We start from the raw sequence: 18307 nt of genomic DNA on the forward strand, positions 1-18307 counted from the left end.
AACATCATTTTTATCATGGGATTCACAACCTAATGTTGGATTCAAAACACTTAAACACTCACTGGGTCCCCAAGACCAAGGAACCGATGTCCAGGATTCCCAACTTCAATACCAAATTTGCAAATGCACAACACAAATGGCAAAACAAGTATTCTGTGCCTCATTGCTTTGGTTGACCAATGGTCACAGGTGGGTGTTAGCTACAATCAGTGGTTTGGGAGCAGGGCTCAGACATGCTCCAATCCCTGAGGCTAATCTCTGCTGTACACAGCTAAAGGTTTGTGTGAGGAGAGGGTTGGCCACCAGAAGCAGATTGGGTGTTGGACTTAGCCGTAGTCCAGCCCCTGTGACAAACCCATAGTGTGCAGGTCTAAAACCTGTGTGCTGTGGGGGGTTGTGCCCTCAGCGAGTGGGGTGTCCAGGCCCTACTACCAATCCCCATAGAAGGAGGCCAGACCCTGCCATCAATCCACAATATGCATGGCTAAAGACAGTGTGCAGTGGGGCTTGGCCACAGGGTATGTGTTGCACGCAGGGTCTGCCCATAGGCCATACCCTGTGGCTAACCATTGTTTTGGGCCGCCTGATTTTTCATCTGATCCCCGCTGCGAGAGGTCAGGAGCAGTAAGCAACTTGCCCTGTGTTTGGCTGAAAGTCATGCGCCATGGGGATTAGCTGCCCAATGGGGTGTGCAGGGCCTAGGCATGGCTAGGAGGAGCATCTGCTTTATTACGGGTGAGGTATGTGCATCACCCTTTGGTGTGCAAGTTATGGTTTACAGTGCTGTTGTGTGAGTTATGGATTGTGGTCTTGACCATAACTTTCACATTTTCGAGGGGATTTTATTCATAACCACAACCGCGCTTTACCTTTTTGGGTGAATATATATGTCCTGTCCTCCGTATTACAAGTGCATTTTAGTCTATGGCTGATCAAAACCTCTTAATTCTCTAAAGATAAGCCTTATTGAAGCTTAATTGGAAACCATGGCTTTTCACATTTTGCTCTCTCATTTACATTTTCAGCCTTATTGAGGGTTTGGGGGATGGGATGCTGCATCAAAGCTTGGCAGATATACCCTCCACCTAATAATGTTATATTTCAGCAAAATTATGCAAAACTACACATAATTGCATGAAATGCAAATCTGTCACCTAGAACTATATTTTAGCACTAAATGCATCGTTTCTTTAAGTTTTGACCTAGGAACACATTTCACTCGCAAAAATAGTGCAAAAAAAACTACCATGAACAACACCTGCTGACGTTCTGCTTTTTCTATGCAATTTGTAAAGGCACCACTTCATGCTTTATTATGTGACTTGGCGTAATGGCATCATTTGGGGATTTTGCGTAACAAGAGCAACTTGAAATTCCCAAATTTACGCAAATTATGCCAGTGTAATTTAACCCCTCCCCCCATTGCTCTAAAAAAAGTAAAACATATATAGCTTTGTAACAAAAATGAACAATATCAGGTGGCAAGGGAAACGATGAGCATGGAGGGATCAGAGTGGAAGGAGTGACTGGACCATGAAACAGAATGGACAACCATAGAGGTGCCATGGAGCTTGCTTGGGAGACAGTCTGGAGTCCAGTGGTGGAAGAAGGAGAAAGAGAGAAACTGTCCTGCAATGCAGTATTGGACATAGAAACACTAAGCAATCATGCTCGATTGTTGGCAGGTGAGGCGGACAGAGGGAGAGTGGTGGGTGGGGCCGGGGTAAGGGAGAGACGATTGCTGCTGCCTGAGAGAGATATGAACCGATGGGAGGGGGTGATGGAGAATTGATCCATAAATGAATCTGGTATTTGTTAACCACAAGTTAATCCCCCCTAAGGGTCTCAAGGTGCTCGGGTCATCGGGAAGATTAAGTGAGCTATTGCCTGGAGTCACATGGTGTTAAGCAGAGCTGCCGCCGGATATCGAACTTTGAGCCCCCTCACGCCGGAGTCTGTTGCTCTGCCCGCTGCGTCACACCTCTCCATGGAGAGAGACAGAGTCAGCATGAGTGGGGATAGACAGACACACATGAGGGAAAATAAAAAGGACATGCACTCCATTTGAGCAGCAAAAATCAAATCATGTTCCAGGAAAAGGAGAGATAGTTACCTGTTGTTTGCAATGGAACAATACTACAAATCTAACTTAAATGCTCATAGCTGGGACGAACACAAGAACACTTGACACAGACAACCAAGTCATCCAATCATGAGCATCGGATTGATCCAAAGCCTTCTCTAAATATATGATACGTTATATCTATTGGAAGCAAGAGTTACAGCTATCTGTAGCCAAGACCTATATATTAGGTAACCATTAAGTAGCAAATGAAACAGGGAACAGATAAACATGAAAGTTTTCGATATTCGGACAGAAGGAATCCAGTAGAAGAACATTCCATATGTTCCATATTGATCAGCCAAGGTTCTGTTACATATGGTGGATTTTAAGTCTTGGTTAAGTTAAATTCTCTTTGGCAAGAAATCTCAAAGTTCTTTGGGAATATTATTATAACAAAGTTTTCATGTTTACCAGGCAAGACGGATGGTCACGGGTCAACATTTTCTCTTTTCATAAAAAAATTACCTCATCACTTAAACCTCTATTTCAGGAACCAGTTTCATAGTATTCTTCCTGTTTTTTCTGATGAATCAATAAGTGTACAAGTCGCCTTCATTTAAGGTATTGTAGCTGTGCTAACTAAAAAATCTTCTTTCTTTAATTTTTGTCTCGCCAGTCATTATAAAAGGTCACAACAGTTCAAATTGATCTGTTTTTTCTACCGTGAAACACAATGAGCCTCGATTACAATTTTCGGAAGTCATTGTTCTCTCTCTATGGGTAAAAACATTTATTTAAGCAACGTTACAGACTTCTCTTAAATACCTGTAGAAACACGTACCTGTATAAACTCCCATCAAAGTGTAAATTAAATGAGTTGATGGACGATCTTTTCCTGCAGAATTAATAGTATTAATGCTCAGTTGTGGACAATTGACGGCTCCACAGTATGTGTAGTTCAGTCCTGTCCCTGGGGAAGGCAAATTAAACTGTTAGAAATGCAAAGATCACTTTAAACCATTGTTAAACACAAGACTTTGTCTTCAAATACCCTTTGGGATACCAGAATTGCTACCACAGTATATAATCTTTAAAACATCTTAAACATTGTGTAAGACAAACTCAATCAACCTTCAACCCACCAGCTTCATAATAGAAACTGATTCATCACTTTCTGCAAGTGAGATAGCCATATTATGTTACCACCCATGGTTGGGTGTCTGTATAAAATGAATGAAACAAAATACTCCTGGGCTGGTTGAATAAATGCAGTGCCCAATTGATCATGATTACTAGAAGCAGCTGACACCCTCACTGTCCTCAGCACAGTGATGCAGTGCACACCCCTGTTGTGCAACTGTTTTTCTCTCCCAATACAGATGGGCACATTTGAGACTCAGGAATGAGGTGGACCAAGCAGAAAGCCATTATTCCTAGATCCTCTTCAGAAGGGCTTAGCTGTCTGCCAGGATTGTAAACAATAAAATACAATAATAATAAAATATACACATATATATTATATATACATATATATATTATATATATATATATATATATTCACTTAAAAAACCATAGGTTTCACACAAGTTATAGTTAGCTGTACATTTCACTCGTAAAAAACCAATGAAATTCCACGTTATAGTTAGATCAGGTAACTATAACTTGCGCGACCGCAATGCACTGCTGATGACGTCACATATTACATCACTTATGACATGGTCAGTGACATCACTCATGACATCAATGATGACATCTGAAATGACACATTGTGCATTGCGGTCGCGCAAGTTATAGTTACCTGATCTAACTATAACGTGGAATTTCATTGGTTTTTTACGAGTGAAATGTACAGCTAACTATAACTTGTGTGAAACCTATGGTTTTTTAAGTGAATTTGCAAGGTTTTTTAAATGCTAATTCCTAACTATAACGTGTGTGAAACCTATGGTTTTTTCAGTGAATTTGTATGGTTTTTTAAATGCTAAGTTATGTATTTATTTTTAATTTAATGCACTGTGGGCATATATATATTATATATATATATATATATTCCCCCGTTATAGTTAGTGCAGGCAACTATAACTCACGCGACCGCAATCCTCTGCTGATGCTAATACTGTATTTAGACACTTATTTGCCCATGTCTTCTTCCATTAAATTTTAGCTATACATATATTACAAATATTTTTTTTTCATAAAGACACATATGTCATCAGCAGAAGATTGCGGTCGCGTGAGTTATAGTTGCCTGCACTAACTATAACGGGGGAATTTCATTGGTTTTTTATCAATAAAATGTCCAGCTAACTATAACATGTGTGAAACCTATGGTTTTTTCAGTGAATTTGCAAGGTTTTTTAAATGCTAATTCCTAACTATAACGTGTGTGAAACCTATGGTTTTTTCAGTGAATTTGTACGTTTTTTTAAATGCTAAGTTACTTTACGCCATTCGTGGCGTGCGCGCCCAGTTAACGCAGTTCGTTCCGTGCGCGCACGGTGCGCTTCGCACACCGTGCGCGCACAGTGAGCACGCGGTGCGCTTCGCGCACCGCGCGCCCACTTTACGCAGTTAGTGCCGTGCACGCACGGTGGTCACGCGGTGCGCTGCGCGCACCGCGTGCCCACGTTATGCGGGATGGGCCATGTATGCACGATGCGCTTCGCGCACCGTGCGCACATGGGGGACATATTATGCGCATCTTTGTGAAATGTATTCTTTGTTTATTTCTTACCTGTAATAAGCCATGCACAAATGGAGCCCTTCGGGCACCATTTGCACACGGGGTGGGGAGGGTGTGGATAATTAATTTTTTAAAAAATTTTTACCGTACGCGTACGGTAAGCGTAATCGGCGATTTTTCGAAAACATTTTTTTTTTTTTTTGGGCTTGGGGGTTGTTTGGGGACCCCTATATCAATGCTGGGTGGTTAGGATCTCAAGAAACTGCCTCTTTAGACATTTTTTGGCATCGTTTTTCCTGCCCAACTCAGAGAGCGAGAGAGAAAATGGCGGCCGCCGCTTCCTGGTTTCGACCGATTCGAATGTTTACTAAGATCTAACAGCCAATCAAAATCGTGCTCGCGCACGCCACCGTACGCGTACGGTAAGCGCACCGTAAGCTGGCTCAGATATATATATTGATTTAAAGGCTATTTTCTCTGAATCTACTGAACAGATTTACACCAAACCTACAAAAGGCACTTCCTTGACCTGAGGACTACCTCTCTGCCAAATTTCAAGTAATTCTGTTCAGCCGTTCGGGCTGTAGCTGTGTCTAAAGGTCCTATGGAAAAATGCATGGGAAAAACGCGTTTTGGGACCCCCCTTTTATCTCAGCCCCCGCTTGACGAATCCCCCCGAGACTTTCAGGGTAGGAGCGGAGCGTAGCGCCCCACCTATTTTGAAAAATTCGCGAGGATTCGTCGACCGGCGCCAAAGTTATTCAAAATAGAATGTTGCGGATTTCCTATGGAAACGTGGTCCTAACTATAACTACCTACTGGCGACCGCCAGTAGGTAATATATATATATATATATATATATATATATATATAATAGATATATTTATATATGTACATATAAATATTACCTACTGGCGATTGCCAGTAGGTAGTTATAGTAAGGACCAAGTTTCCATAGGAAGAGCATTTTTTGTTTTGCTTATAACTTTGGCATCGTTTGATGAATCTGCATGAAGTTTTCCAAACGGATTCTTTGTTCATATCAGCTCCTATGTTGAAAGTTTGGCTGTGATTCATCAAGGATGGGGGGGGCGAGAAAAAAGGGGGGTCCCAAAACGTGTTTTCTCTATGTTAATTTCCATAGGAAACTTTAGACAAAGCTACAAGTCGAACGGGTGAACGGAATTACCCCAAATTTGGCAGGGAGAAGGGTCTTGGTCTAGAAAGCACGCTTTTGTTTATTTGGTGTAAATCCGTTCAGTAGTTTTGAAGAAATATCGAAATTTACAGATATCGATATTTGGGAATTCTGCCTTCTGATTGGCTGAGGCGTTACGAGCACGAGCTTGCTGCTTATTGTCTGCGAGCGGTGCGAGCGGTTGCAACTAGAAAGTGTTGGCAGCCATTTTGTGATTCCGTAGAAGCGAGTAAGGGGGAAAAAGGGCAAAAAGAGTAGGAAAGAGTAGGGTAGGAGCGCTGTGAGGTCTGTGGGGTGGTTAGGGTGTGCTACACAGGGAGTGTGAAGCAATGTATTCACCCCTACCGGTGTGAAAGTGCTGTTTTGCCCAGAGTGAGATGGTGCTGAGGTGAGGTGCCAGTACACTCGGGGATGAAACCCTGAGCTGATTGCTGTAAACTGATGTGCTCTGGGCGCTGTAGGATACTAGCCGCTGTAGCATAGCTGTGCAAGTGGTGTTAGTATGGGTTTAGAGTATAGCAGTGTGAGCTCTGTGGGGTGGTTAGGGTGTGCTATACAGGGAGTGTGAAGTGAAGTATTCACCCCTAGCGGTGTGAAAGTGCTGTTTTGACCAGAATGAGATGGTGCTGAGGTGAGGTGCCAGTACACTCGGGGATGACACCGTGAGCTGATTGCCGTAAACTGATGTGCTCTGGGCGCTGTAGCATACTGGCCGCTGTAGCATAGCTGTGCAAGTGGTGATAGTATGGGTTTAGACTATAGCGGGAGTGAGAAGCAAACTACTCGCCCCTACCGGTCTGAAGACTCGAATGGAGTGTTTTAGCAAGCAGGAATAAAGAAATAATCATGAAGAATATAATGCAGAATGTTTCAGTGCCACAGAAGACAAATGGTGAAATCAGGTGTGTTTAACCCCTTCTGTGCCCATGACGAGCTGGACTCGTCATGGAGCACAGTCGCGCTGTGCCCATGACGAGTCCAGCTCCTCATGGCACCCACCCACGGGGGAAGCGCTGGCGCTCCCCCCGTGAGTGGTCGATCTTTTTTTTTTTTACTGGGAAGGCAGGGGAAGACCTTCCCCTGCCTCCCCTTGCCCCCCCGCGTCATCAATGACGTCAGCGCGCGAGCCGCGCTGACGTCATTGGAGGTTTCCCGTTTGCTCTCCGTGGCGCAGGAAGCAAATGGCTTCCTGCGCGTCGGAGAGTAAAGGTGAGTTTTGGGGCTGGGGAGGGTTTTTTTTTGCATCGGTGGGTTTGGGTTAGGGTGGGGGCACTTTGGTATGCCCAGGCATGCCACGAGGCTCGGCTTCGTTCCTGTGTGCCTGTTGTTGCTTCCCTGTGAAATGGATTCAAATTTGAAAAACGCTCGTCTTTCTAGTTGCTTCCCTGTGAAATGGATCCAAATTTGAAAAACGCTCGTCTTTCTAGTTGCTTCCCTGTGAAATGGATCCAAAAATGCCGAGAAATGCCCTTCTATTTTTTAAATCCAAAGTGCAGCAGCATGTAGAGAAATAGAATTTCTTATATGAGAATATTAGCAAGACAGAGGGCCAGATTGTTTTTTTTTTACATCCCAATACACCAGCATCACTTTACAGAGTTTGCCAGTGAAGTGCTACTTTCATTTTCTCTTCTTTCTTTGAAGAGCATTGTTGTTTCCAGGTTGGGAGAGTGCACCATTCATGGAAGTACTGCAATACCTGGTTGATGGGTGGATTGGAAAACACAATGTGTACCATGGCTCTGTGTTTATGGATGTGGTCTTTTTATACCATACTGCTTACGTTTTGTAAGGATGTAAGCAATGGACAGTGAAACGGTTCCCTTCAGGGCCCTCTAGTCATGTCCATAACTTTTCAGGTGAAACCACTCGCTGATTTCTGAATAGTTAGTGAGAGATCGTTTAGGTAACCATGTTGTTTCTGCTTACATTTCATATGCTTTGCATTCCCTATGAGTGGTTGCTTTTTTTTGTTTTTTAGGCAGCATATTACTCTTATCAAGTGCATAATTTGAATTGAGCCACATCCAAGTGTTTATAGCAGGCACAATTAGGGTACTTGGGCCTCCCACACAAGTGAGGCACTATTTTTACCGGGAGACCCAGGGGAACGCTGAGAGGTGGGAAATTTGAGTGAGCCCGGTGATGCCACAACTTTCCCACACAAAAATGTGTGAAAAAAGTGATTTTTTCAGGTAAAATTGAGGTTTGCAGGGGATTCTGGGTAAGGAAACGTTAGGGGATCCACGCAAGCCATACCTCCCTGGAAGCCCCCGGGTGTCTAGTTTTCAGAAATGTATGGGTTTGGTAGGTTTCCCTAGATGGCCGCCGAGCACCGGGCCAAATACCCAAGTGACCCCCCTTGCAAAACCAGGAGGTTTTGAGATAGGCAATTTTGATGTTACCTCACTACATTTTGCGCCGCTCCTGTCGCGGGCACTAGGCCAACCCACACAAGTGAGGTACCGTTTTTCTCGTAAGACTTTGGGGAACGCGGGGTGGGTGGAAATTTGTGTATCCACACAGATTCCGGAACTTTCCACCACATAAATGTGGGGAAAATGTGTTTTTAAAAAAAATGTTTTAGGTTTGCAAGGGATTCTGGGTAACAGACCCTGGTGGGAGGCAGTCAAGTCACCCCATCCTGGATTCCCCATGGTGTCTAGTTTTCAAAAATGTATAGGTTTGCTAGGTTCCCAAGGTGCCCGCAGAGCTAGGGTTAAAAAAATACAGCTAGACATTTTGCCAAAAAAGGGTCATTTTTCACTGCGAAATTGAGGTGTGACCACGTTGCGTTTTGCGCCGTTTCCTGTCGCGGGCACTAGGCCGACCCACACAAGTGAGGTACCGTTTTTCTCGTAAGACTTTGGGGAACGCGAGGTGGGTGGAAATTTGTGGATCGACGCAGATTCCGGAACTTTCCACGACAGAAATGTGGGGAAAATGTGTTTTTTTGGACAATTTTTTAGGTTTAGGTTTGCAAGGGATTCTGGGTAACAGACCCTGGTGGGAAGCAGTCAAGTCACCCCATCCTGAATTCCCCTGGGTGTCTAGTTTTCAAAAATGTATAGGTTTGCTAGGTTTCCCAAGGTGCCCGCAGAGCTAGGGTTAAAAAACTAGAGCTAGGCACTTTGCCAAAAAAGGGTACATTTTCACTGCGATATTGAGTTGTGACCACGTTGCGTTTTGCGCCGTTTCCTGTCGCGGGCACTATGCCTACACACACAAGTGAGGTACCATTTTTATCGGGAGACTTAGGGTAATTCAGATTTGTAAAGGAACTGTTATTATCTATTGACTTTCGATGCATTTCTGCCTTCCAAATGAAAGACCTTGTGTAAAAAATAAGTCATTCTAAAAAATGACTGATAATTTTCATGCTAGTATGAGTATTCCCAATTTCAGAAATGTGCAAATATCTACTGTTTCTAAACTCTATATTTTGTTCCCATTTCAGAAATACATAGGTGTCTTTCATACCGATTTTTCCCATGTACACATTTTTACAGAATAATTACTATATACCCGGTACATAATAAAAAACCATTGCAAGTTGCTGCTCATTTTTTGGCTCTGGGCTCGTCGGGTTCTTGGTGAACCTACAAGTCCTATATATCCCCACAACCAGTAATGTCCAGCGGATGCAACGATATATTGCTTTCAAAGAGCTGTCATAATTAGAAGAAGTTACAGGTGAAAACATTGACACAAAAGGCTGTTTTTTTCAACTAATTTTCAATTTATCCTATAATTAACTGTTTGTTTCTATAAAAAAACCTTAATGGACCTACACAAATGACCCCTTGCTGAATTCAGAATTTTGTCTTCTTCTCGAAAATGTATAGCTTTCTAGGATCCATTATTGCTTTTGTACCCATTTCTGCCATTAACTGGAAGGAGGTCAAAAGCACAATAAATAGCAAAAATAGGCTATGTCCCAGAAAAATGCCAAAACTGTGTAAAAAATGTTGGGTTTCTGACAAACGTCTGGTATCCCCAAAAAGCTGGGAAATGGTGATTTCAACCCCACAAACCCTTTTTTGATAACATTTGCAGGGAAAAACCCAGTTGCTTTCATTTGCAGCCTGTTTTTCCAATTTTTCCCCCAAAAAAAAAAATTGCTGTATTTTGGCTCATTTCTGTGACCCCTCCAGGGGAATCCACAAACCCTGAGTACCTTTAGAATCCCCATGATGTTGGAAGAAAAGGACGCAAATTTGGCGTGGATACCTAATGTGGTCAAAAACTTACAGGGGCCTAAGCGTGCACTACGCCAAATAGCCAAAAAAAGGCTTGGCACAGGAGGGGGAAAAGGCCTGGCAGCGAAGGGGTTAAGAAAGTGGCTGTGGGGGATAAAGTGATGGAATCTGCAAGTTATATAAAAAGTGTCTTTATGTAAGTGCCATAAATGGAACCACTGGTGCAAGAGCTAAGGCATCCAGCTGAGGCAAACTCCAACCGCTTCTGCTGTATTCAAAGCTAAGCTTCTGCATCAGTCAATTCCACATTACATGTTACAGTTCCATGTGACATAAACAATACCTATTAGACATGAATGACTGTAAATTGTAGAATGAAAATAAAGGTAGCATACGATAACCACACTGTGCCAACCAGTTCCTAAACAATGCTGTATTTTTTGTTCTTGATCGCCAGTTCATGAGCAGAGGCTGAGGATGAGCTAATTTGTTTGAAAGGACTTCGTGGATAAGAGGCAGGCAGAGAGACGTATGTACAAAGAATAGATATGGTTTCAAAATGGATGTCGGGTTTAGGCTAATTTAGCAAGTAAATAGCGTATTTGCATAGGCCATACATCATCCATCCCTGGTTAGTGATGAGAGGTAAGGGCCAATAATGAAAACAGAGTTTAAATTCCTAAGCTTACTTAGAAAGGTATTATATGAAAATAGTTCAATTGAAGTGTATTAAAAAATGTAATAGGAAAAAGTCAAAAAAGATGGAAAAAATCAATCCAAGAATAAAGTGAATTTCTTACAAGTCTTGGAGATTGCTGTCCGGAAGTTCTTCAGCGGCTTGAGATGCGTAATGTTCCAAGAGGCGATTGTTGCCATTGTGTGAGAAAAGGAAGTGATCCAATTCATATCTTCGAAGGGACAGCAATGTTCCTCGAATGTTGGAGCGGCAATTTGAATTGGCAGGCAATTTGCGATGTTGTCAAAGGTCACACGTTGCAGGAGATCTTTCGCGGCTGCATAGAAATCCCATTCCGCCAGGATACCTTTTTTGCGTTGCATCCGCCATTGCTCCACTGCCCGAACAATCAAGTTCATAGTTTTCAAGATACACCATCACCTGCTGGATATCAGGAGCTTTTGCTGGGATGCTGGCAAGGCATAGATCCATTCGCCAGTCGATTGGGCAAGTTTTGCAATAAAAAGATGGTTGCACGCAGATTGTATATGTGTAAATAAATGTCATGTTGTAGCTGGCTCCGATAATAGATAGAGGCAGGCAGCCGAAAAGTTGTTCCATTTTTTCACGGTATTGATGTAGCTTCGCGTAGAGGCGTATTCTGTCGGACATGCTTGTTACCACAGGGAGTGTAGCCATTTTTAACAAGCTAAAATAGAAGTCGGATGGCCGCAAACAGAGCGAGAATTATGAGCACTGTTGCTGTTATTTCAGAGATGATCGAATGAATGAAGTCTGGTATTAGACTAAAAACAGTTTGAAAGCCTGTGAGAAGGTCAGAGGAGACAATGTTAAAAAAGTGTGCCAGACCTTAAATGTCAGATGTGTTGAAAATTGTGTAACAATTCACAAAGTGTAATGGGAGGTTCGTATTTAAAAGGGAGTGTATTTTACTTGAAGTTCGTGCTATCTGCAGTCGATAAATTAGTTTTGGAGAAGTGAGGGACACTTCTGTTTGAAACAAAAGCGCTTTCAGTTTGCTCCATTTAATAAAATCTGTTTTCAAAGTAGGTATTGAAGGCCAAGTTGAACTTTGGGAGTTACTTTGTGTGGGTGGGAATAGAGATTGCCAGAGGAAGTTATCCGGTTTGAAACAGTAAGGACATACGGTATGCCAGCTCACATTGCGTTGCAGTCCATGTTATTAAGAAGCAGATAACTGCTGTTAGAAAGCTGTGTGAATGTTGGTCTGATTGTGGGTGTTTGCGTGCTTTTAAGAAAGATCGCAATATTTGGGGCTGTAAGCTTAGAAGCGTCGTGCAGTTGGACATTCTTGCATAGTAATGAATGATTGCCATTGTGGTCCCACTTTTCACCTGTGAGAAACACTTCGGTATCCTCTTTAAGACAGCGATATGTAAGTGGGAGAAACCACTGCTCGTGAATAAATGCGCTTCCTTATATAATCACATACAACATGACAAACAACATGTACACCTAGCAGACACAACAACACTACGTACTGTGGGAACCGTGGCTAGCCATGTACACAAACCAAACATGGCATGTCATCTGTGCCACACAATGCAGAATGCAGCGAGAGATTGGAGCAAAGTATGTGCGAAGGTGGCAAGTGATTGTCGATTATAAAAGTAAACAATGCAAAGTGTTGAGGGGATGTGCCGGACAGACTTGAGTATGCAGAGCATAGACATTTACATGTCAACATACACTGATGGTCTATTGAGTGAAGTCAACAGTGGACGCAACCATGATAGTACAGTCAGAAGGGAAGATTATGAAAACATAGCGCGTACCTGCCCCTTCCCCCCCAAAATCTTTAGCGTAGTGGGCTGGCTCGGCGTACGCAAGGCTAGTGTAGGGGTATGAATAAAAGGCACGTTTCTCTGGGTGTGGTTCTCTCTGGAATGGAATACATGTCCATAAGGTCTGTGCAGCTTACACCGCCATGAGGCTGACGCCGTGAGGGAAGGTGGCTGCGGGAATAATGCTCCCAGCCTGCTGCTACCCAGAAACCGTCATGGCCGCTGCGATGCACATATGCCCCACAGTTCACCTTTCAACACCGTCGTATGTGAAAGAGGGCCCACCACGTGCTGGCGGAAGCTCCTGGGCCGAGGTCTGCGAGCTGCGAAGTCTCCTGAGATCAACGCTGGCTACTACGTCACAGGCAGACAGCGCTCAGCCTGATGCCCAGCACCGTGGAGTGCTATGTATACTACTAACACAGTAGCCGAAGAGGTACCAACAGTGGAACGGTGTCTTGAACCCACAGTGGACGATGTTAGAACTGCATCTGAGAGTGCAGATGAAGGTACTCCTTTCGACCAGCTGTAACCAACTCTAGGTCCCAACAGTGGAACGGTGTCTTGATCCCACAATGGACGATGTTAGAACTACATCTGAGAGTGGAGATGAAGGTACTCCCTTTGACCAGGTGCAAGCAACTCTAGGTCCCAACAGTGGAACGGTGTCTTGATCCCAGAATGGACGATGTCCGATATTACCTGCTGCTTGTGTGTTTTCACCGATGTCCCTCCGTTGAGGTGAATCAGACTCTGTGCTTCCAGAGCTAAGTGCTGCACGTTGGGCTTGGCTGACTGCAGTCAGTGGAGTACACCGCAGTACAGCAGGTCCAAAGAGTGAAACGGGGTCTTGATTCTGTGATTGAGGATGTCAGAAGTTAAAGTTTGTGATGATTTGTGTGTACCCCCTCCGATCAGGTGCAACCAACTGTGTGCTTACCAATCCAGCGGCACGTGGCTGTGAGGCGTTAATGACCACTGCCTCTGGCCTACACTGCGGTCAGCAGGGCTCAAAATTCAGATTGAGTGGTGATTGTTTAATTAGAGAATCCAGTAGGCAACTAACTACAATGTCTATTGAAATATATACAATAGCCTTTTAGTATACTTGCTTGAAGAAGTTTTTTAAGATGACTTATAGGTCTAGTACAATCACCAAATCCTTCTTGGTAGTGGTAAAGAACACTGAATAACAGTGTACACAGTGGACAGCAGAGATCGCAATTTGAATTGTTTTGATTTATTTATTGCAGAGTTTTGTGTAATTTATGTTGGTGTATTTTGTGAAGAGGAAGTGAGAAAAAGTATTAATGGAAGACTGTGCTCACTACTGCCTTCAATTTGCACTGCAGACAGCAGTGTTCACAATTCAGATCGAGTCGCTATTGCAGATGACGCAGTCCTGTAGGCAAAAGACATTGCTCCAGTACGCTCTGTCCGCACCACGCATACGCATCATCATAGGGTCCGCACACGGTTTTTGTTGCTTCGGTAACGGCAAACAGGACAGCTCAAGTCAACGCCACGTGGCTGTGGGCCCTTGCTGACCACTCTTTGGCCTACACTGCAGACAGCAGTGTTTACAATTCAGATCGAGTCGCTATTGCAGATGATGTAGTGTTGTAGGCAAAAGACATTGCTCCTAGTTGGCCCGCCCGCAGCACGCATTATCGCTGGCTGTGCACATGCTGAATCCTTTTGATGTGGCTATCTAAGTGCACTAGACCTGATGGACCCTTTATGATACAATCTTTTTGTGTATTATTTCAGATCTACTGCCTGTATCTTAGTATACCACAAGTTATGGTTGTTTTACGATATAATCTTTTCTGTGTTATTTCACATCTAGTGTCCCTACCTTACTGCAGCACAAACTATTGACCCTTTTATTATTGAATCTCTGTGTGTGATCCAATGATTACTGTTGTAGTTTATGCTAGCAGCAACCATTCACTGAGGGCTGGTTAACACTCACCCCACACGCATCCAGCACAGACGTCACTGGATATGTGACCCTGGTAATCAAAAGGAGTCCAGTGCATGTGCCCGTACCTACTTCCACTATCTATCTGTGTCCGTGTGTTCATTATGTATGCATGATACTGCCCCTGGGCCGTTCCACATTACATTGTGCTGTGGACAGCGTATATAACCATGTTACCTCTGGCAGTGGAGATAAGTTCTGTTATGTAGCTTTTAGATGCATGGCTATCACAGTTAGAAGGCTGCTTTACAGAGCATGAATATTGATGAAGATGATGGTTGCATGTTGTGTGTAGTGTGAGATATGTGTACATAGCAAAACGTTTTTAAAAAAGCTCTGTAGGCAGAAGAGGAGTCTCTCATCAAACGCTGTAGAGAGAATGGCTAAAATGGGTGGGGTCCTCCAACTGTTACAATGGGAAATGTTATGAACCAATCAAATGCTTTTCTTTAAGGTCACATGGCAGCCGCGCAGCGAGCGTGTAAGGAGGCCGCACCCGATGCGATTTTGAGAAAATATTACCATAATATAAGTTTATTACAGTTGGAAATATATAAATGTTTAAAATATTTTAGATTATCGCTTGTTCTCATATACACTTTAAACTTATTTAGATATAGTTTTGAGACGGAAAAAAAATGAGGGAATGGCGTTCCCGGCACAAAACCATACGTCTATGACGTAACACAGGGCCTGGCAGCGTGCACTCGTTTCATACGCAACGCGCAGCGGGTGCGACCCCATATGTACATGAAGTAAGGCGTGGCTTTTTACTGCGTAGCCTTCGCATACCAAAGTAGCAGCTGGCGCGACCACATACGTATATGATGTTACGCAGGACGCGGTACCACAAACCCGTCGGATACGAAATGCGCATCCTTTACGAGTTTAGCAATATGGCGGATAGGATTCGCGTGCTGATGGAGCTTGGTACACTACCGGTACGGGACTTCAGTTTTCTCAACCAAAAAAAACCCCCAATATACATACTTTTTTTTGAAGATATAAAACATTACATATTTTTTCAAATTCAAAACACAAAAGGATAATAGAGTTCCAAAATATTTTTTTTTTAAATAGAACAAATATAGGTTATATAATTATTAAAATATGAAATTAACATTTAAAAAACCTTTGAAATTCACTGAAAAAACCATAGGTTTTACAGACGTTATAGTTAGGAATTAGCATTTAAAAAACCTTAGAAATTCACTGAAAAAACCATAGGTTTCAAGGACGGTATAGTTAGTTGGACATGTGACTCATATTGTTGCAGGGATTCTGCTCATGCACAGAACTATGCGCAGGAAACCAGGACCTCAGTGAATTGTGGTGTACCAAAAAACTCACCTCAGTACCCAGAACCCCTATCCGACCAGCATCAGTGTCCCATTCGTTATCCGTATTATCTCGGAGGTCCCAATGTATAGACAACCCAGAACAAGCGACTTAGAGTACTCTTAGGAATGGTGGGAATCAGAAATACCTGTTCGTTATTATTCTCATATCAGTCCACAACAAGAGTAATCAGAAACACGGTAAAGTTTAAAAGGTTTATTTTATAAACTACGTGTCCTAAGATGCAGTAATTGGCTAACATAAGCAGACAAATGATTATAATTAAAACCATCAGCATTGTTACAATACCATAAAAAATGAAAGGAGAAATCATAGTATAAATGACAGTGGAATACAGCCACCTTCCTTTCGCTAGTAAACTAATACTATTAGACTAGGAGAAGGTCTCTAGGCTTGAATGGGGAACCCCATACCGTAAAGATCAGCTTAGGTGAATCACATCACAGGATCAGCTTTGCTCTGCGCCTGGAAATATTCTTCTCCAGAATGTGTTTCTAACGCATGCAAACTGTAATAATAAAGGCTCTCGACACCCAGGTATTTGCAGCTGTGTGCATATTATGGCTAGAGAGTGGGCAGATCAACCTGAACTCAAAAACATACATTGTCTGGCTGCTCAGAGTGTTTTGCACACAATGTTCAAACCAAGGTCGCAGTGCACGTCTAGGGATGTGAACAACAGACAGTTCTCAAGTGAAGAAAAAGCAAGCAAGCAGTTTTCAAAGAATAACATGTCTCTGCAGTGTTGTGTGCAAAAGCAGCAAAAGTGGCAAGATGGCTTTCTAACATCTAACGAGCTTATGCTAACATAGCAATGTATGCATCTATATCGCTGCCTTCACTACACCCCTCCTTGATCGGACCACGAACAAATAGGGATACAAAAAGGAACGCAAAGTTCAAGTTCGATAGAGCGGAACCAAGTGCATGTATTGGAAATCCAAAGAAAGAGGAGTGAAAGTTCGAGAAAAAAAAAAACGTAAAAAAAACAAAATGTAGGGAAAAAGAAAAGATGGTAAGTCAATACATCATGCAAAGGCTCAACGAGCCCAGATTTAGGTACACACAAAAAAGGTGTGGTTTGTGCAAGGGAAGCTGGACGATAATCAAGCTAATCCATCAATGTGTAAGCACAGTACGTAGCAACAGCTTCCAAAAGGAAGTCATTGGAACGAGTTGCAAAGGTGTCCGCCACCCAGTCTAATAAGGTAAACGAACATACATGTTCTTCGACCACTGGAGCCTCTAGCACATTCAGAGGACAACTGGCGTGTTCTTCTAAATAACTTTGTGCCAAGAAGTCATACGCTGCCGTTCCGATGTCCCAATTACCAAGGACTCCATGTGCCGCTCCACAGGCCATAATACTAACACCAGAACAGTTCAACTCATGAGCCACTAACGGACTCATTAGTCGATCATAATCCGGGGCAGGAGACACCGAGTTTGACAAGCACAAATCCAGAGCCCATTCGAAAGGACAATCTATGTAATGAAAAACAGGTTGTACTCAAATAAAGTAGGCAAACCGGAAGGATAATCCATAGGCTATGCTCAGGGTTGCCAGTGGTAAAGCTCCATAGTATTCAATAATCCGGTTACGAAGATGGAGCAGCCGGGACAGGCTGTTGCGCGACACAAAGTGTGCAGCCATTGCGCAGTACGCAGACCAACAGCAGCACGCCAGCCGCGAGGGCGAAAATCAACGGGAGCCCACCAAAGACGCTGGAAAAAATAAAATGAAAAAAGGCCGGTATCACACCAAAAATAGTTTGGAAGGAGGTCACGACGCCGGAGCCCACAATTTTGAAAAAATGCGCCAAGCCTGTTGTTGACAAGGTGTTAAATATAGTTTGAATCAGGGCACCAAAATGAAGTGGGAGATCAGTATTCAAAAGCGTCTGCACCTCGGTTGGCCACGTGAAGGACAAATGTTTCACGGGACGAAGTCAGAGCGACCTCTTTTTGAGACAATAGAGCCCTTATTCTGCTCATCTTGTTGAACTCTGCTTTCAAGGTTGGAATGGAAGGCCAGATGGATACATCCAGCCGCCCATGCGGGGTGGGAAAAGGACATTTTTACAGCAAACTACTCTCTGTGATACAATGTAGGGAATTCCCACTAGCATCCCACAGCAAGCCTCACTATTTAAAAGCAATAACTACCGTTTGCTAATAACGTGAAAGAGGGTGTAATAGCTGGCACTGGAATCCCTTTCTGGACGCATGCTAAATTAGGCACTTGCACATTGCACGCGCCATGCAATTGAATGTGCCTACAGACTACAGAATGATCAGGTGTGGAAGAGCATTCCTC

At 43.3% G+C, this 18307-nt stretch overlaps 1 protein-coding gene across 1 annotated transcript in view; it reads right to left on the reverse strand.

Moving 5' to 3' along the window:
* The window catches only part of LOC146817887 (N-acetylglucosamine transporter UNC93A-like), a 515214-nt gene that overhangs the window by 329273 nt on the left and 167634 nt on the right, over positions 1-18307 (reverse strand). The window contains exon 4 of the mRNA XM_085611375.1: positions 2907-3035. Coding sequence (XP_085467501.1) covers positions 2907-3035 — 129 coding nt within the window. The remainder of the gene's footprint in view (positions 1-2906; positions 3036-18307) is intronic.

This window comes from Triturus cristatus, chromosome 6 (genome assembly GCF_964204655.1).
Source record: "Triturus cristatus chromosome 6, aTriCri1.1, whole genome shotgun sequence".
NCBI lineage: Eukaryota > Metazoa > Chordata > Amphibia > Caudata > Salamandridae > Triturus > Triturus cristatus.